The sequence below is a fragment of the Trachinotus anak genome, unplaced genomic scaffold, assembly GCF_046630095.1.
Source record: "Trachinotus anak isolate AG129_WGS33_773 ecotype Australia unplaced genomic scaffold, CSIRO_AGI_Tana_v1 ptg000018l, whole genome shotgun sequence".
Taxonomy (NCBI): Eukaryota; Metazoa; Chordata; class Actinopteri; order Carangiformes; family Carangidae; genus Trachinotus; species Trachinotus anak.
This window is the reverse complement of record NW_027273869.1, coordinates 5574341-5595092: the sequence shown is the minus strand read 5'-3', so window position 1 is coordinate 5595092 and position 20752 is coordinate 5574341. Positions and strand designations below refer to the sequence as shown.

The window sequence follows — 20752 nt, the reverse complement described above, 5'->3', positions numbered from 1 at the left end:
GGAAGTAGAATGAGATGGTTTTGACTCAGCCCTGGTGGGTTTAATTCAAACAATGTCAGCTTCCCACTGTGGTTCTTCTGTATACATACTCCACCTTTAAATACCACAGTGAATCCACATATGTCTCTTGGTCTGTCTAAATACTGCAGGTCTGATGGTTAGAGAGATAACTCTTCCAGTAACTACAAGTTCACAGGTTCAGACCGCAAACAAACAAGTGTACCACTGCTAAAAAAGTCTTTTTATTTTCCACCGTCTTTGATTGTGTGAGAGACCTTTGTAACTGGAATAGATGATGTTGTGTTGTCCAAATAGCAGCTACATGCAGCCTCCAAGGTACATTTATGTGACTTATTGCTGCAAATAACAAGCATAGCCTTGCTGTTGGAGTTTGGTTGAAAATCTAAATCACCGACTTTGACACATGTTACATGTCAAACATCCACTAACCTTGAAGAACAGACACAGATACAACATCCCAAAACAGAAAAATGATCATTAAGACAGGTTGTTTCACCTTGGCCACAAACTTCTGTCACACATGCCAGAACAGAAAAGGAGAATATATATATATATATATATATATATATATATATATATATCAGTGAGTTCTTCTTATTAAAAATGCTTTATTTTATTCTTTGCCATGGGAGTCTGTTTACTTGAAGCCCTGCGAGGTCAGATTCTGTAATCATGGAAAATATGAGTCATTATTTTGCCCGTTCACAAGGTATTTTAGAAGGTCTGTTGAAATTTCAGCACTCCTTCAATCAAATAAACAAAAGGGTATTTTAAGGTTGTTTTGACTGTTAGTAGTGTTTGCAGCACATACACTGCACTGCTGGTGCAGGAGAGGAATCCATTTGTTGAAGTACATATATGACCTAAAGAGAGACAATGTAAGCAGTACAGGTATTTATGTTTTTTGGCAATTCCGTCACAGTTTGTCTCATTTTCTCTTGCAGGGCCAAGTATTTCCGAGGGAAGAAGCTGAATGGAGAGTACGAGATCCGGGTGGAGCAGGTACAGTGGAGTTAACATAAACTGTGTCCAGTGAAATATTGTGGATGAACTTCACACATTATTAGCCAAAGCACAGGCTTCCATCAAACGCAATTATTTCTGAGGTAGAAATTGGAACACCTCACTCACTGCATTATCACTCTTATACATTGCCTCTTTTACACTTTTTTACAATTTTAAAAACTATAAATCTGGATAAGTCTCCTTGTAAATCTATTATACACAACCTGAAGTTTTAAGACTAGATTGTTGGGAAATTGGTCATCCATTCAAACCTTTCTTTAAAGGAATAGTCTGACGTCACTTGACTTTCTTGCCAAGATGAGAAGATTGATACCACTCTCATCTGTGTGTTAAGTAAGGAGATGATAGCCAAGAGTTGATTAGCTTAGCTTAGTATAAACACCGCAAGCACTGGGAAACTGCTAGCCATCAGAACTCAAAGTGAAAATAATCTGCCTACTGGCACCTCCAACTCTCCCCAATTAACACATTATGTCGTGTTTCTTTAATCTGTACAAAAATGCATATGGTGAAACAATATTTTGTGTTTTTATGTGGAGTTATGTGCTGTAAATATTTCCATCTCGCTGTTTTCCTCCATCCAATCTTCATGCTAAGGTAGCTAAAGCTAGTTACCACCTGGATCTAACTTCAGACATGAGAGTGGTATCAATTGTCTTATCCAACTCTCAGCAGGGAGCAAAGAACAATATTTCCACAAATGTTAAATTGTTTGTTTTAAGTAGCCTGATTCTAATTCAACGTAATTGCACCAATATTATATACAGTATGCACAGAAATATGTTTATAAGTCTAGACATACAGTATTTACAGTGTGTAGATAACATCTAATTTACCTCAGATAACTGTTGGGTTATACATCTGCAACCCATTGTTGAGAGTGGAGCTGTCTTTGAAATGGAGTGGTGGGTTTTTATAGGAGAAGGAAAAGGGGACCACAAAAAGCTGGACCGGTGATTTTATAGCCTGTTTGCTCAACTCTCTACTGTTGTGGTCACATCCTCTTTCAGGGAGGAGTTGGGGCTGGAGCGAGTCAAGATTTTTCTATAAGTGATTTTTTTTTTTTTAATCTTGTGGTGTAACAGCTATTGAACCCTGTTAAACACTGGCAGAGTTAAAGAGGCCCCTTGAGTTGATTGTGAGGGGGGGCTCCATACAAGTCGTCCAAAGCTCAGCTATAGGTCCCACTGACCTACTTAGATCTCGTTGGATCCTCCACTCTTTCCCACAAGCCCTCCACACTGACTATAACAAGTCAGTTGCTAATTGCCTTCAGCAGCCAGACTCTTCATAGGCTGTTTGTGCTCCTCGCTGAGAGCTTTAAGACGATGGAAACCCAATCTCTGTGTGAAAAGTTAGCGACATGCTGAGATGAACCCTTTTAGCGGATGACAATAAAAGCAGAGGGGGGCATTGGACTTCTCCTGCTTTCTTCAATCTCCACCCAGCAAACATTTTGATGTTGAATAGACTTTTTACAATGGCAGCTCGTAGCTGCTACTTTATTGTGCTTTTTACGTTCACCTATAATGGTAAATATGTTTATGATTTCAGTTGAAAACAGCTCCCCAGGCTGTTTTATGACTCTTTTTTTACCATACCATGATATCATATTGTTTTCTTCATTTTGTTTGCAAGGACAGTGAACTTGGCCAACATACACTGACTGTCATCTATCATCTTCATGCTGTGTAAGCTCTCTGAAACAGTGCTTATAAGCCCCAAACGGACGTAACTCTTCTCTGCAGTACTTGCTGCCATATAAGGTACCATCTGTAGACTGAGGCACAGACTCACCACAGCATGTGATGCTGCAGTGAGGAGGCCTGATGCCAATCTGTGAGAAAGAGAAAGAGAGAGCAGCTTTGACTCTCACACGTGATATCTCATTAAGGCTGTCCTGCCACCTCTACCTTCCCCGCTCCATAGTAAATGTGTGCGCCCATTGTTGTAGATCATTCCCTCTCATTTACATGACCCACTTTGAAGTTACATTTGGCAGACGCCTGAGGTCCTGTGTTCACCGGGTAACTCTTTTTCTACCATTAAATACCACTAAACAGATGCTCGTGGGAGCGCCGGTGGTGGTTCCTCGTGCTCCTATGTGACTAATAAAAACAGGCTTGAAGCCATTACCTTTTCACATTTGATGAAATATGGTCAGTCGTAGTTCTTGATGTTCTGAGTGCCAACACACACCAAGCAATCCTCACAGTTTGATTTGTATAACAGTATACCGTTAGGGTTCAAAATGAGAAACACAGGCAGAAATGTGAGAGTTAATTTAAAGATACATCAGGTCAGTTCTTCTACATCATGAGCCTGTGACTCACTTAAATCACGAGATCCAGAAAAATGACAACACTAAGGCAAAAAATAGACTGTTTCCTTTGCAATATGTACACTATGTACAGTTCAGTCATAATCCAGTTAATATCCCAGTAAAAGTTTTAATAGTCTACAGTAGAGCTGTACTTAGCCTCAGCTTTGGATTTGAGCTAAATGCTAACATCAGCATGCCCACATACTCACGTCAATGCTAACATGTTGATATAAGGCTGGCAAGTTGGATTTGTAGAAAACACATTTTTTAGCATTTTCATGTCCAGCTTTGACACCAGACAGTGATTGGCATAATAAAGCTTTGGAAACTGTTTGCTAGCTATTTGTAAGATTTTCTATTGCTACGTAGCCAACGTTAGCATTAACGGCTGTTAACTCACGAGTCTCACCCAGAGCTTCAGCCATTGTCGTGTTTACAAGACAAGAGCTTATAACACGTCCTTCTTCAGGGCAGACTGGACGCGACAGTGATTCAGTATGAGAAACTGATGAGATGGTCCGACCATGCGGGGCTAGCTCGCTAGCATGCCAACTTCAGTAGAAGAAAAAATGTGATAGATGCAGGAGTTAACATTGGTGTTGCTTTCCACCTCTGGAGACAGCTCTTGGTGAATAAAGGAATGAAGTTCGATGTTGAACTCACAACATTTTTTCTGTAAACGCAACGATGGTCGAAGCTCTTGTCAAACGACAATCACCACCACCCACTCCACAGGAAACCACATTCGGCAGCAGAGAAAACTTTAACTTTTGCTGCCAGAAGTAACAATTAAGGGATAATGCTAAATGCACAAACTCACTCCAACAATAATGTCTGATTTGACCTCAAGTTTGCTAACATTAGCAGACTGTAGCCACCAAAAGCTACCAGTGTATTAAATAAAACAAGAGCATGTTTTATTTTTTAAGAATGAAACTTTTCATTTGTAAAAGTAAAAATGTGGCATTTCTCACTTTAAAGGTTGACCCCTAGATTCTGACCCATGTCTGTTATTTTCCTTATTCAGATTTCCTCAGGGAGTTTTATCTCACAGTAGGTGGCTTAAGATAATTCGGGCCCACTGACTCAACTGATTTGTTATCTTAACATCACCACTCACCAATTCATACTCAGACCCAGAGGTTTGGTGTGTGTATCCACACTGGGGATGCATTTCAGAGATCCAGATCTTTGCGGATAAGGTATTGCCTACGATGCCTTTTGTATGCTTTTGAAGTATCTTAGGTGTGTGTTTCACAGTGGCAGTGACAAGCGAAGGGCCTCTTTATCTGACGGGTTGAGTGTTGACTGTTGGCATTTTGAAATTTATGACAGTCTACTGTAAAAATGCCAAAAATGTTCACCGGCTGCAGTCAAAGACAATCACAGACATGATGACACCCAACAAAAGACTGCCAAACAATCTGTGTATTACCTCTGAGCCATAAACACTGCAATTTACACAACTGGACAAATTAGCCAGTTAAATATGAGGAGGTCTGTTGTTTGTGAAGGAACGAGGGGCGGTTCTTCAGGATTGCCGGACCAAGTGTGGTTTGGGTCGTGCGGGGCAACATCTGCTCAACAGGCGCATGACCTCAGCACTGTCCACAGTCCTTGCTGCTGCAGTCATGGCAGCTCACAGGCAGTTGGCTGTATGTTATCCGTACCCTTTTTTGGCTTGTGTTTGCCTATGACATAGGGCATCTGGGTTGAACTTGCTCAAGACAGATGATTTGGTTTGATACTTGCAGACATTTGACTGATCCAGCTGCCCTCAGGACTTCTGTTACATTTAGCATCTGTCTTAGATTTCAACATTTAATGCCTCGGTGGATTATTTCACTGTTGTACAAGGTGGGAGCGATTAGCCACAAATACCCCTCTGTGGTGCATATGAATGGTCCACTGTACTTCAGACCTCTCAATTGCATCAGTATGTAAGCTTATCAGGAATTACTAAAACATTCAGACATAGTCAACAAGAAAATATCTGCCCTGCAACTACTGTATGTTCTCCATGTGTTGACTCAAATCACTACAGACGGTTCTCTCTTTAATGTCGTATAAAACTGAACAGCTCATATATCTCTAACTTGTCACTTCACCATTTGCCAGACAATTACTGACCCATGCGTTACAATGCGGGACTTATGTGACATTTTCCATTCAAAGTATTTTTACTTCAGCCAGGTCTGTGTTTCTGTATTGAAACTAAAGAGGTGGAGGAATAAAAGAAGTACTTTGTGTCACAGAAAAACATCTATTTTCAGATGAAAGGAAACCACACAATGAGAGGCTCCATCTGGGCTAGAACAATTTTTATCAACAGCTTTTCCAGTTTGCTCTTCCACTTGGGACCAAAAATAAAAAGAACAACTATCAGTGGAACAAGGTCAGCGTTAAAAGGAATATAATGGGCATTTGTGGAGAGGAAAAATGAAAGTTCAGCAAGGTTAATTATGTCTTAGATCTGCGTAGACAGTTAAGGGAAAATCAGTTTTCTTATTTTGCCTTCATTGGCTCCTTGTTATAGCTGCCTCTATGATTAGAAATCCTAATAATAATTGGGTTATACATGGTATTCAAGTGTCTTTTTTTCCATAGTCATCATTATAAAGTATATTTTATTTTCAGTATTGAATCATTTTAATTTATGCACAGTATGTGTACAATATCTACTGTATAACATTTCTGTACTGGCATATTTCCATATAACGAATGTATTACAGAATGTCAGTTCCACAGTTTTCATCTCTTACACCTCAAATGACACTTTGGTTTCTTTCATGCCTTGCTCTTGAAATGACAGTTCAGCTGCTTTCGTCTCTTGTGGGCCATTCACACATATTGGTCACCGAAGCCTCCACCATGTTTCTACGTTTACTTCTCCAGTCAGGCTGAGTCAGCTGACTTCCTGTTGGCTCCCCACACAAGAGCGGGGAAAAAATGATTTGATCATACAGCTTTTCTAGACTTTCCAAATTTTCCGAGTCATTTCAGGGGGCTTGTGCAGATCAAAAAAGATTATTCATTTAATTTATTACGGTTCTAATGATTGTGTATGAAAGAAATGCTTTTGGTGCAAGTGTGGATCATGTGATAAATGTGGAGGTTGTAGAAACTCAGTTCAGCCACAGTCCCCTCACAGCCCAGCTCCATGCTTGCAGCTTGCACAAGCGAAAGCGCAGAGTTGTCCACTACTCTGGCCCACTAGTGGAGTGGGGATCGCTTCCAGCTCAGATACATGACTGCAGTGGCAATACGTCTTGCCAACTCAGGCATCTTTGTTGTATTAAAATGTTTCAGCGCTGTGTTTCTGCAAGACATACCAGGTTAAAAAAAGACCACAAACAAAGCTATTTTGTACTCAGGGAATAAACAGTGCAACAGGAAATTTACAACGTGCTCATGTGTTGTTCAGCAGCTTCATCAGAAAACAACTGTTCAGTGAGAGCAAAGTATGTCAGCACAACTCAGCCACAGAGCAGCAGCTTCAGGAGATGCCTCAGTGGCAGCATCAACTGCTCTCATCTCCCACACTTCAGCTGACCGTTTACCTGCTTTCTGTGCTCACTCATCAGCAGACACCATTATTCTTTCTCAAAAATCGGACGGAAACTGACATTTAAACTGCTTTCATGTCTTACCTACCCTGACGCTTCAAGTTCTTTCAGTGCTTTAACTCAAATTGCACTTCCTGTATAATATTTCACATTAATTTAAATAACATTTTAAGACATTTTTATTTGCTTACAGCTTTTTCAATGCAAGTTAGTTAATTTTTCTTTACAGCATTTAGCTTTTTCTAGTTGCTGCTCAGAAGAAGTTGCAGCAGGTTATCATTGAAGTGCAGCTTGACCAGCCCCTCCCTGTTGTTTTTGCCAAAGGACAAAAGATCCTGTTTACTATTTGACTCATGACCAAACAAAAGGCACCTTAACCACCTGAACCTCAGTGACACGGCTGAGTCCAAATCTAAAAATACTCACAGAAGATTCCAGATGAGCTGCTGTCAAGTGGTGTTTACTGTACTGTCCGCAGGCAGTGAGCACAGAGTTCACGCAGCACTGCAGTGAGAACTGAGGCTTGAGTGCAAATTGCTCTTCCCAAGTTCTCCAACTCCTGAGGCAGAAAGAGAGAAATGTGTTGTACATGTAGAGCTTATAGCTTGGATGGCTGTAAATAAACAGATTAGGTCGCAGTGAGCAGTGTGAGTGACTGTGGCTGGTAAAAAGTGAAACAACAGAACATGGTTAAACCTCATCGTATCCATACCGTCCCCTCTAACTCTGTTCATGCTAGCAGGCCGGCTGAAAACCGGCCTGAATGCAGGTCAACAGATGAGAAGAATCAGTTCTATCCATGTATCACTTCCTGTTTTCCTTTCCCAGGCAAGAACGGCTCCTAGACAAGTGTCTGAATGTGTTACCGTGATGGTTACCATGGCACTGTGAAAAGCCTCCTGTCCTGGCTTTTGGGCCTGTGCCCTACACCAGCCACTTCATCCATTACTGCCCAATGACAGTAGCTGTGAGCTCTCCTCTTACCCAGAACCAGCCAATCAGAGATGACATAGATCGCTCGGCCCTCGCCAGAATGTTGCCCACTCTCTGTCTTTATCTGGTCGCAGCAAAAGTCAACGTAGGCCCCTGTGTTTTGGATTGGATTTGTTTAGGAGATGCAGTGATGGAGGGTGTGTGTGTGTGTGTGTTTGACTGTGCGTTTGGGTGTGCTATGCGTTTAAGAGTCTTTTTTGGCCAGGCATGTGCTGCTGAGCACACAGATGTTTCATTCAGAGGCGGGTATCAGTGGAGAAGAGCTGAGAAAAGGAAGGGAGCCAAGTGCATGTCCTTGAGGCGCTTTGAGTTGAGTGGCGCCTCGTTGTCCCCTAAATAAGATTACGGCATTTACTCGCCCCTGCTCTTCCTCTGAGAGTGCAACACAATAAATAAAAGAGGCGGGTGGTTTTCTCTCTCTCTCTCTCTCTCTCTCTCTCTCTCTCTCTCTCTCTCTCTCTCTCTCTCTCTCTCTCTCTCTCTCTCTCTCTCTCTCCCTTGGCAAAAAAACCAAGTTGTGTTACATTGGTGCTTTCTTTTCAAAACCGACTCACTCCCCCATACAGAGTTTACATGAGGTGCAGCACTAGATGAAAGGGAAATTTATCTCTGAAAGGATATTGCTGGTAATATTTCCTTTTTATGTAGATGAAAGCCCATATAAAGCCTGGTAAAGCAGGCTTAAAGTCTCAAATGATGAGCACAGAATGGGAATGTGTAGACGGCAATTGACTTAACCTGCTATGGAAATTGGCAGGAGCTGGGATGAGTAGAGGGTCAGCTGGAGGATCTGCTTCCCTCACCATCCATGTTGGCGTTTTTGAAGGCTGATCTGTGTGAGACGTGTTGCACTGCCTGTCCAACGAAGCCTACAAAGTAGAGCAGCTTACTGTAGATCTGTGTTATTGCACAGTATCACAGTATCAGCTAATGATCAGCTGTCGGTTAAACAGCTTCTCTTTATTGTGCTAACTTTGAGGCTTTGAAAATAATCCGTGATAGCTGTTATTGTTTCCTATTTAAGGCTGTGAGAAGTCTGGAATTTACTCTTTAATGGTTGATTGATTTTTTTTGTTGATACATCGACCGTGTTAGCAAACAGTTGCCTTTTTACACAGGCACTGAGACGTGGAGAAACATTAGCATTTATCTGTTTTGGTCTCCTGAGGGAAATACGTGGCTCTTTAGCTGTTAAATACCTTAATAACTTTGCCTCTGTGTTGTTTGGTGTTGGACAGGTAGCATACAGTTGGTTTATCAGAGCTATTTCACAGAAAACTGCTGCCAGCTGAAATGAGGTGGATGACAACTGTAAGACTGAATCAAAATTGTGGACCGTAAACCCAAAACAATGAGCTAAATGACACTGAAAGGCTCAAGGGAACTGCAGAGTAAGGTGATAGTTAACTGTGGGTTTTCAATTACAAGTGACACTTTTCCCATTACGCATCATCATCTGATTCATTGCTAATAAAAACATATTGATTAGTGCAGCTTTAAAGCTCAAGGTTGATGTACCACAACTGTCAAGCATGAAAACTAAGTTAAAGTCACATCATGATACAAAAAAAGGTGATATCCAGCATCTTGTCATCATGCTATCTTTGCACAAAAGTGCACAAAATGCTTAAAAAGCAAATCATCTAGAAAGGAGTCCTTGATCCATGCAGCTTTTACTTGTTTATGTAGATAGCCAGTCCAGGATTTACTGTCTTGACCCTCCAGTCACAAACCTACTTATTTGATAAGCTGACGGCCATATGCTGTTAGCCATGTGCTGTACATATGCGCTTCTCTCCAAAATGCAATACATCCTTTTGAGAAGGAATTTGCACTTTCAGTGTCCCCTGGAAATTGTTGAAAAGCATAAATCATCATGTCTGCCCACAAAATTAACTTTTATAACAACACTTCCGTAGCACAAAACCACACATTGTGATTGTATTCTTCTGTGTCCTCCATGACAGAACGCTGTGGTCCTGTGACATCAACCGCAGATAAACAAAGCTGAACTCTTGGCATCAGTTGGTTTTTTTTCATTTGATTATTCCTCTAAGTAATATTTCCTTGATACACACCGCAGTGTTGGAAGGGAGTGAAGCACTGAATCTGGTCCATCGCTGACTCAGGACTGGAGGACTCACAGACAAATGAAATGCAGCCATGTTCTTTTTGTCACGTTCAGTTTAGTAGACGACCACGTCAGGTCCAATTGAGCTTTGGTTTCAGCAGTCAGCGGGCTGCTTGTTTGGGGCCCATTAGATCCATTACATTAGTGTCATTTCTCATACTTGAAAGGGATGTGAAGACTAACATATGTTTTGTTTGAGGTCAAATGGCTGCTGTTTAAGCAGCCCTACAGGGCTGTCTGTACCTGGAGCAGTCTGGCCCTGACGCAGCTGAATCCTGTCAGGGAACATGGGACATGTTTGGTGTCACAGTGTGTTTGAATGACTGAAACTGCTCTCTGTTAGCCATGCAGCCAGTTCCCCCTCTGAGGAAACATAGAGAGCATGTTCAGAGTGAAACAGAAGCCTTTTTGTTCTGGTGTTGTTTCCTTATTGCCACAACCAAGACTATTATTATATGAGGAGTAAAATGAGTATGACTGCACTGTACAGACAAATGGTCACTGTACCCTACTTTTGCAGTGTAGGTACTGGTTGTCCTTCACGAGGTGAATCATAAAACCCTTTGTTGCAGATATAATGGACATCTTAAAAACTTAAATTTTTGTTAGCTACTTGCACCACAGAAGTCATGTCATGATAATACACACTTCATTTACTTCACACAGGCACTGCAGTAATTCTCTGATTTTGTATGAGCAAAAGCAACATGTCGTCCTCATCTCTCAGCAAGTCCAAGCGTCTACAGCCATGCTAGCAGCCCTGTGAGGCTTTAAGAATTTGAGCTGAATGCTAACATGCTAAAGGTGACAACATTAACTTGCTAATGTTTAGCAAGGATTTACCAGGTCTTCACCATGTTTACAAGCTTAGTTTAGCTTGTTAACTTGCTAACATTTGTTAATTAGCACCGAAGTACATTACGTACAACTGAGGGTGAAGGGAATGCCATCGCTTTTTTTAGGAAGAGGAAAAATCAGGAGGTGCACAGACAGAACAACACAGCCATGCTGCTAGCATTACTAAAACCTATTTTTATCCAGTGCTATTTTCTTAGTTTCATTGAACAACACTCGCAGTTGCTAGAAATGTCAATAAACTCATCTTGGTCACCTCAGTTATTACTGTGAACTGTTAGCGACAAACTTTGGCAGAAGCATTCCTTTGTTGCACTGGATTTTGGTTCTCAGGCTACAGTCAGGCTGAGGTAACCCTCTGTTGAGTACAGCTTGTTTAGGTCAAAGTAAGTCTGACGCTCTTGTGACCACGCCCACCTGTAACCGCACCCAACAGTGATGTCACAGTGTACTGACACACCCTGGAGTACCCTTCTACATCACTTTCAGCTGCGGCTATGTGGCTCTTTAAACTACATTTTTAGGTCGTTCATTTGAGTAACTTTAAGACGGCAGAATAAACATCAATTGAATTAAAAAAAAAAAAAAAATACAAGCTTTTTTCTCACTCTGCATGTTCACTATTGAATAAGAACTCTTTTGTGAACATGTCATCATTAACATGGCAGAAGAAAAGGAACGCTAAATTTGGCCAGGAGCATGAACACCAATAGATTTCTCAGCTGTGGTGACAGTCATTAAAAGGAAAATTGAATTGTCCCTCTCTGGTCCTTGTCCATCCAGAAAGTCCATTCCCAGAAGTCAACTGTCACCCCTCCTTTCGAGGATTTCTGGGAGTTTGACTGAGTCATTAGGTAGCCGGGCTACGGCCTTTCACAAGGCCCTAACTGTCTGGGAGGCCAGAGACTGGGGATAACTCAATTTGCTTCCTCTGCCTCTGTCCCTCTGTCTTTCTGACTCTTGTCTTTTACTTTCAGCTGTGCAAATGCAGAAATATAAAATGAAGTGAAAGAATCTATTGTCTGCTCTGTTGTGGAGCTCATAGGTATTTTTTTTCATCTGTAGCTCCATCAAAGGACGTTCACGAGTCAAAAGCATGACACAATAGGACATTCTTTATTTTAGCTTCTGAAAAGAAATAAGACACCTCTTTGTGCGTCTGAGGACAGAGTCGGGGCGTTCAATTAATATAGGAAAGGTTGACCTGATACACTATGATGTTGTAGGAAGCATAATCTAATGTGTGGAGGTGTTTTCTTCTTCTTTTCTCCAGGCTGAGTTCTCAGAGATCAACCTGGCCTCCTACGTCAACTCGGGATGTATGGTGGACATGCAGGTCAACAAAGGTGGCACTAAAGTGGTCAGGTAAGTAGCTGAAAGCCTGACAGAGAGATGCTGTTCTTTGACGCATTTGCCCACACACTCTGTAATCTGCCTCGGTGAGCCTGCACAAAGAGCATGGCTGAGAAACCAGGGCTGTAATGTGATTGGTCGGTGGAAAAACTACAAAAAAACCTCTTAGCCTCTGTTTTGTTGTATTTATACCTTTTAGAAAACTTGTCACCTTTCTGTGGTCAGCAAGCAGCTCCAGTCAGACAGGTGGAGCTGGTTGTTTATATACACTCTTGCTCTGCTGTGTGAAGGAGGTCACTAAAGATCAGCTGATCTGGGTGGCAAACATGACCCCATGTTCCTGCCTCAATCTGAATGTCACCAGTGTTTTATTTACTAATTAGTGGACAATAATCAGACATCACAGCTATAAAGTTGCTATAATCTGTAGTTTTTAATGAACAATGGCTCACATGAGTCTACACTCTATGTTTCCTCTCAGCATTATGGGACGTTTTAGCATCTTTCTGCTCATTGTTTTGGTTTTGTGATGTGTGACTTTACAGTTTTGGTTCAGCCTCAGTCGGCAGACCGACTGTACACCTGCTGCCCAACACCACACGAACAGTTAGCAAAGTTAGCGACTAGCAAGTGGAGATAGTGGAGCATTTTGAAGCTAAAAACTTCAAAACAGAGCTAAAAGCAGAATGAATATCAGACCTGTGGACATAAGCAGGTTTACATTACATTACATTGACACTTGCGTTTACCCATTGGGCAGATACTTTTAAAGCAACTTACCAGGACAATAAAAAAACATGTTTGCTAACATGTTTGTTGTGTTGGCTTTAAAAGTTTCTGCTGCCCCCGAGTAAGTAAAAATCAGTGAATTTAGGTTTAACAAAAAGCAGGATAATAGATACAGCAAGGACATTAGATCTACAGTGGAAATGCTAATAATGGAAACGTGTAATATTCAGCAATAGATTTGACTTGCTCCTAAAGTAGGACTAAACTGCCTCGACTTCACCTTGACCTGGATTCTGCTTCTCAATCTCAATCTCAATCAAATCTTAACATTAATTCATTTAAAAATCAGCAGCAATGTTTATGATCTGTAATCTAAATATTCCTCTGAATATGTATCTCTCTTAGTGTTTCAACAGTTAAAAAGAAAAACGGTGATAGTGAACTTCCTCCTGACAGGGCATCAACTGTCATGACTGGAGCAGTGGTCATAAACAATATACCTGTAGTATCAGTCTCCAGTCTCAGCCCATTCTCACCTGTCTGTGGAACAATCAGCTGATCTGTGTGTTCACCTTCGACTCCACACAGTTTTGTGAAACAACTTTCTTATCGCTGTTGAAAGCGGCGTTTGTGCCGGAAACGGCCCGACCATGTAGCGCAGTGTGAAATCAAGCGAGGATAATCACAGACCTTGGCAGTAACGCGGCTGATGTTACAATGCAGCGTGTTGTCAGCGCTGACACAGAGGTCGTTGTGTGGGTTGGTATAGTTGTAATGACAGAAGCCAAATAGGATGCAGATGGTCCGACTGCTGCCTCATTCACCAACACTGACTCACTGACGAATTGTTGTGGTTTATGACTCTAAACGTAACTACAAATAGTATAATGGTTCTCTCAAGCAAGTGGTCTGATTGTTCGATGACTAGTGAAGCACAGCGGTTAGAAAGCCTGTTCTGTAACTGTAACTTCAAACCTCCAGCCGCTGACATGTTTCCATCAGTCATAACGTTTCCTCACTGAGGAAGGACACTGGAGTTTTCTTTAAGAATTGGCTAAAGAAAACTGATCAGTATCTGCCTTTGTCATAGATTATGGCCAATGAAAGCTAATTATTTCTCTGATAGCAACGTGTTTTATTCTGAGCCAGAAGAATGTTCTAGTATATCCACTGATAAACAGAGGACAGACAAAACAGTAATTTCCCATGCACAAACTAAATGCACTCTGTCTAATTACCTTCTCCCTTGTGTGTGTGTGTGTGTGTGTGTGTGTGTGTGTGTGTGTGTGTGAGCTCATGGGAGGATTGCACACATGCCTACGGACACGTTCACACTGTATATTTAAAGCAGGTTCCTGATTTCCTCTGTGACCTCCGACCCCTGTCCACAGACATGCTCTCTGAACACATCTCCTCTGCTGGCTCCGTGCAGCAGCGGCAGCAGCACACTTTCTCACACGTCTTTGGTTTCACAGTTGTTTATACAGTCAGGTTTCTCTCACTTCTGTCAAGTTCACAATACATTAGGAAAAAAAATGAGTCTGCTGTACAGTTACAGAGAGGAATGAAACCATGAGTGCAGGATATAAACGGAGTGTGAAGCAGGCTCTTGTTTCCATAGTGATTACAGTACATTCGCTGATATATACGGATGTAAGGATCCAGTCATGCAAACTATCTTATGATAAATGTTTTGCCATCCTATTATCAAAGTGTAGAATTAGTGTATCTATAATAATATAATGATTTTATTGTTTATAATAATAAAACATAGTTTGTTCAACTTCCTTCCTTCTTCCCTTCCTTCTCTGACTATGTTGCATCCGTCTCCTGGTCGTGCCGCTTTGCTCTATACAACTTCAGAAATATCAGGTCTTCCCTGACTCAATACACCACCCAGCTCTTGGTTCAGACCATGGTTATCTCTCACCTTGACTACTGCAATGCTCCTCTGTTGGACCTCCCTTCATGCACAGTGAGGCCCTTACAGATGGTCCAGAATGCAGCAGCCTGGTCTTTGATCAGCCTTAAAGAGGACACATCACTCTGTTACTCACCAACCTACACTGGATACCCATGGCTGCCCGAATCAAAGTCAAGTCACTGTTTCTTTCTCTTCAGGGTGACTTCTGCGCCATCTACTTAAACTCAATCATACAGCCTTACTGCCCTTCTCGCCCACTTTGTTTCTCCAGGAAACGTCGTCTAGCATCACCATCCCTGCACACAAGACAATCTCAGTCCAGACTATTCTCGTCTGTGGTTCCTTGATGGTGGAACAAGCTACTGAAGTCTATCAGAGCAGGGACGTCAGTCTCTGTCTTCAAGACTCATCTCTTCTGAGAGCACCTCCTCTCCTAACACTTTCAGTCCACTTCTTTACCTGGAGTACTTGGTGTAGTACTTCATACTCACACCAACTGCCACTGCGGTGTGGCTTTAGTGTTGTCCCTCATTTGTAAGTCACTTTGGATAAAAGCATTTGTCACCTGAGTAAATATAACTTAGTAGCCACTTAAACTATTTTTGTTGACTGTGACTCTTTCTCAAGAGGTAGTTAACACACTGAATGGTTATTGCTGAAAATATGTTGATTTTAAATAGTATGAAAATCTGAAAATGATTATAACTTTAATGTTCTGTTCAGTTTGTCATTTATTGTGAAGCACCAGGTTGACAGCATCATTTGTGGTGCATCTGTTTTGGTTTGGTTTTTTCTGCTTCCTCTCCCAAATTTGTTTTGATGAGCCAAAACAGCCACTGAAATGACAACATGACGAGTCCGGCCACTGGCTCTTGGTCCCAGGGGATAAAGTGAAAATGCAATTTTGCTACCACTGTGTGCAACGTGCAACGTGGCACGCACTGTACAGCCTACAGTACAGCAGAGCGACACGCCACGAGGTACAGTAGTTATGGCATGCTGTTCCCTGCTGCACTGCTGTAGTCAGCCCTTTGGCTTCTCCACTCTCTGCTGCCAAAACCTCCAGCGAGCTGCTGGGCTCAGAGTGGGAACGCTGGTCTGGCTGAAAGACAGATCGCAGCAGCCAGAGTCTGATAAGTCACAGAGCAGCGTCTCTCTCCTCCACCGTCCTCTCAGCTCTCCTCCTGTGGTAAATAAAAACTGTGATTAATTAGTGGTGATTAATGCCGGGCAGTGGGAGTGTTAACTGTTTATTGAGCTTACTGCCCTCACTGGAGGTAGTTCTGGGTCGCAGCGTCAGCTTGGCAGCTAAACTGTAAAAAGCAAAATGAAGTGTGAGGTGGCAGTTTAATTTTCCTGTTGGGAGGCGTTTCCTCCATGTGACACTGAACTTTGAGCATGGCAATCACCAGTATTCAATAACACGCTACTGCTCTCCAATGGTCTAATTAACACTTCTACTCACATTATTGTCCCCACGAGGACATTTATACCGACGCCAACACTGGATCTCAATGAACTTTGAGCCAGTCCAACTGGTTCTTCATAGCAAGTGCTGCTAACAGATCTAACAGATGGTCATGCATTGATCATTACAACTATCACCCTATACAGGCCTCAATTTAACTTCCTCTCAATGTCTTTTATATACTTTATTTTTCAGATTGATCGGGTAGATCAGGTCATGTTTAACTTCATAAAGGTGACTTATTTACAAAAAGCTTCATAACCAATAAATCACTCATGCATCAATTTAGCAACAGTTTTTTGCACCTATGTTGCCTTAGCAACACGCAAACATGGGTTATAACGAGCAATGCAGCTCATTTTGCTGCTGAGGAGCAGGACCGTTGATGTAGCCTGACATTGGTAACTGTGGTAGCAGCTGCTATGAACAGTAAAAAAAACTTTCACTCGGATTGAAAAACAACATCACTTCACTGCACAGCTGAGTACAGTGGTGTCCATGCTTGTTACTATTTTTTTATGGCTGTACCTTTGTGGCTAGCTAGCTTGAATACCCCCTCCTCACTGAGGCTACATCACAAGATATTTTAGTTTTTAAAACACATCTCTTTTGCTACGTTTACTCCTGGCAGCCACACTACTGTGGAGTCTTCCAGCCCCTAAAAGGGAGACTTTTGGAAACGCTGCTGGACGCTTTTTAGGTTGAAAGGTCCACATCGTGTGGACAGGCAGGAATGGAGACATTTGGAAACAATGAAGTAGACCCCCACATTCGTTCACTGATAATGAATTACAAGTGTTACTGACCTTGTTGTCTTTGCTAGCAGCTGTTGTGCAGTTAAATTCTGTATTTTAACACTACAACTTTGTTGTTTCTTGCTGGTTCATAGTATTTTCTGCAACTAACCAACTACAGAGTAGACAATCTACTTCCTGTTTACACCAGCACGCACATGCCCAGTGTATGTGAATGATCATGTGCATCATAAGCGCTTACAGGTGTGTTAGTATGAATGGAGATTATTTCTGGTACAGAGCTGAAGCAGTTGTCATGTTAAAATGAAAACTTATGAGTGCGGCCATAGCTTCAGCTTTGATTGATCGACTGTTTCTTTCTTTTGAACATTTATTTTTTGGCTTTGTGCCTTTATTTAATAGGTAGTGTAGAAAAGCACAACAAGTCCCACCTGGTCAGGAATTGCTCTTGGACACTGGGGTTATGGCGTATGCACCTTACCCATTAGGTCTGCCCCAGTCCACTGTTTCTTTAACAGGAATAGACCTGTGTGAGCAAATCAGAAATGTAGGCAGTAATTCAGAGGTCTGGACCCAGGCTAGCTTACACGTCGGCCTCACGTTAACAGTTAACCACTGGGACGAGGGATTGAATTCATGGAGATAAAGTGAGTACAACAGTGAGTATTTCTTTACCCGAACTGATTCTGCTCAACTGTCAATGGAGGTTGAGGGAAATTGATCTTATGTACCATGAAAGCCACAATAATAAGTTGCTCAGTTAGCAATAGTCAAAAAGGGCTCAATTTATCAGGTGACAACAGAAATGATGTTCAACTTTTATCATGAACAAGTCAAACAATTCTGACATTAGCTGAAACAACAGTACTGGTTTCAGAAAGTTTGACTCAATAATACACTGAATGTTGAGATGGTGTGTTTGTCGTGTGAGGTTCCCAAACTGCCTCGTCACATTCCTCGCCGTCCTCATCCCCACAGATGGAGACAGCCAGATTACAATAGCAGATCCTTGTCTGATTTCTTTTTTTTTCCCTCCTACTATTAAATTTTCTGCCCTAAAAGCTTTTGGTCTCAGTCAGACGGGGCCACGCTCATTCTCTCCTGTGTACCTACAGCCCATATAACAAGACTCTTTGCCTCTGGTTACTTCAGGTGATGATTTAATGCTTAGACCACACAAAGACGATTCAGACAGACACACACACAAAAACAAACCTTACCCCGCCCCTTCCCTTGACCCCTGTGAAAGCCCATTTTAATCAGTGAGGGACTGTCTGCCTGAACAGCCTCAACACCTAATACCTCAGACAGGTTCATCTTGTTACCGAGCAAATAAATCCCGCTCACAGACATGCTGAGTTCAGACATGGCTTTAGGAGGCCTGAGGGTGGTTTCCTTTAGGAGCGCTGAGACCATAATGAAAGCACACAGCGGCCGTGAGGCCCACTCCACCGTCCCTGCTATTGTAATATACCCATGAATACAAATGGCCCTGCTAATTCACTCAAACTCCTAACAACACTCATTTCCCCTCCTGCCAAAGGTCATTTGGTGCTCTATCACTCTTGCAGCTCTGTCCCCCATTACATCTGCCTCCCATGGGATTCTCCTCCAAATCCTCAACACAATCACTGTTAAGCAACTAAACATTTCTCTGATTCGTTCTGCTAGTAGATGTGCTTAAGTTACACCCTCTCCTGTTTGGATTTCAGAGGGGTAAGTCCAATTAATTCACAACTCTTTGTTATTTCAGTTATTGGCGTGTGTTCTTTGTTTTCTACGTGACCTCTGCTGTGTTCAGTGTGGTGTGGAGATGAGCCCTGGAGTGCAAACTCAGCTGGAGGCGATCCAGAGCTCTGGCAGCTCTGACCGGGCCACCGCCCAGGATCTGAGCGGTTGCCAGGTGCCACCGGGCCTGGAGCCACAGCCACAACCACAAGGAGTCCTAGATCCAGGCCAGGGGACCACAACATGATGCTAGACTACAGGGAGTCACTGTACACACAGAGAACAGAGAGTTCTCCTGGGCTCTGTGGATATAGTTGTCTTATGTGTGGAAGTGCCTGATTCTGACAGTAGTTTAATATAAAACATCACTATTCACTGTGATTTGACCCAAGTCGTCAAAATGGTTTTACTTCCTGTGTTTGTCCAGTTTCTTTAACTTTCTTCCTATTTTTTCCACCTTTGACTAAACTTTGCTCAAATATTTCACACTGTTCTACCATCCACCCAGTAAATCTCAATTCACCAACTAAAATAAACAAAAAAAGAAAAAGAAATGTTTGCAAAATTAGACAAAGTGGACAAAGGGGGTTTTGGAAGGGGGTTGAGTTGTTTTTGATTGACGATGTTATCATTTCACAAAAGCATACCAAGTTTTCATTAGCAGGGAGCCAAAGCTAGTATTAAAGTAAACCTCAAAGCTCATATCAGAGGTTAATGTTTGATGTGACTAAATATTTTGTAGCATTAAAGTAAGAGTGCACTGCTGCAGCACTGCCAAAAAGCCTGACAAGGCAATCTGTCTCATATGTTAATGATTAATTCAATTGCTTTGGATTTACAGCACTTATTGCGGTTATGTCTCCAAGTTGCACAAGGCGAGATATTCATGTAAAAACAGCTTGCTCAGGTAGCAACAAGTGAAAAGTGAGTGAGAAAAAAATCCTGCCCCTTTGGTAGTTTGCTGACTGTCGTATTTCAGGTCAAGTACACTTACTTTTCAAAATCCTTTCAATACTAACACATAAAAACTAGTTTGACATTTTGGAAAATATTTTTCAAGAAGTACATGAAAAGATTGACGCCATTCTCATATCTCTGCTGTAACTGGATCCAAGTTAGCATAGCATACCCTAGACTAACATAAAGAGTATAAGTGGTGGGAAACAGCTAGCCTGCCTCTGTCCAAAGTTTAAAAAATCTTACTATCAACATCTTTAAACCTCACACATTAACACAGTGCATCTCTATTTACTCTATAGATGTAGAATCTAAGAAAAATTATCAAACAGTTACAACACATAACTCTTCCAATAGGAAGTCTTTATGCTAAGCTAGCTTCCAGGTTCAGACTTACACATGCAATAATATGATCACTTAATGATTTGATTTGGTGAACCTGTGCAATATTAGCATTCATATAAAGTTGTGTTTCTGTTCAGCTCCAGTCCAGTGTTTTTGTGTTGTTGGTCTCCACTAGGAAATATCTGGCTCTTTAGGTGCTTATCTGCAACTTTATTTACCAGCCAGGCGCTAACCTTTGGTACAGTGCTATTAGTTTATAATGGGAATTACAGCTGTCTGCTGCTGCTAGAAACAAAGTTGATGACAGTGGGAAGATCGACCCCAAACAATACAGTTTTGGCAGGAAAACCAAAACTATGAGCTAAAAGATGCTAAAAATGCTGAATTGAGCTGAGGGGAACTGTAGGATCACCATTACAGACCATCCCCTTCATATTACATAATCTTTTGATTCACTGTTATTATGAAAATATGAATTATAGCCACTTTAACTAATGACCTCATGATGTATTGGTAGGCAGGTGTTTGAAACTGTGGTCTTAGTCAAGCTAACTGTTACATTCTGCTTTCAGTCTTTT

The 20752-nt window shown here is 41.7% G+C and overlaps 1 protein-coding gene across 4 annotated transcripts in view; it reads left to right on the top strand.

The window, feature by feature from the left end:
- Positions 1–20752, top strand: part of syn3 (synapsin III) — a 113356-nt gene that overhangs the window by 22721 nt on the left and 69883 nt on the right. For all 4 annotated transcript variants that reach the window (XM_071501851.1, XM_071501849.1, XM_071501847.1 and 1 more), the window contains exons 3-4: positions 966–1023; positions 12189–12280. In XM_071501851.1, coding sequence (XP_071357952.1) covers positions 966–1023; positions 12189–12280 — 150 coding nt within the window. The remainder of the gene's footprint in view (positions 1–965; positions 1024–12188; positions 12281–20752) is intronic.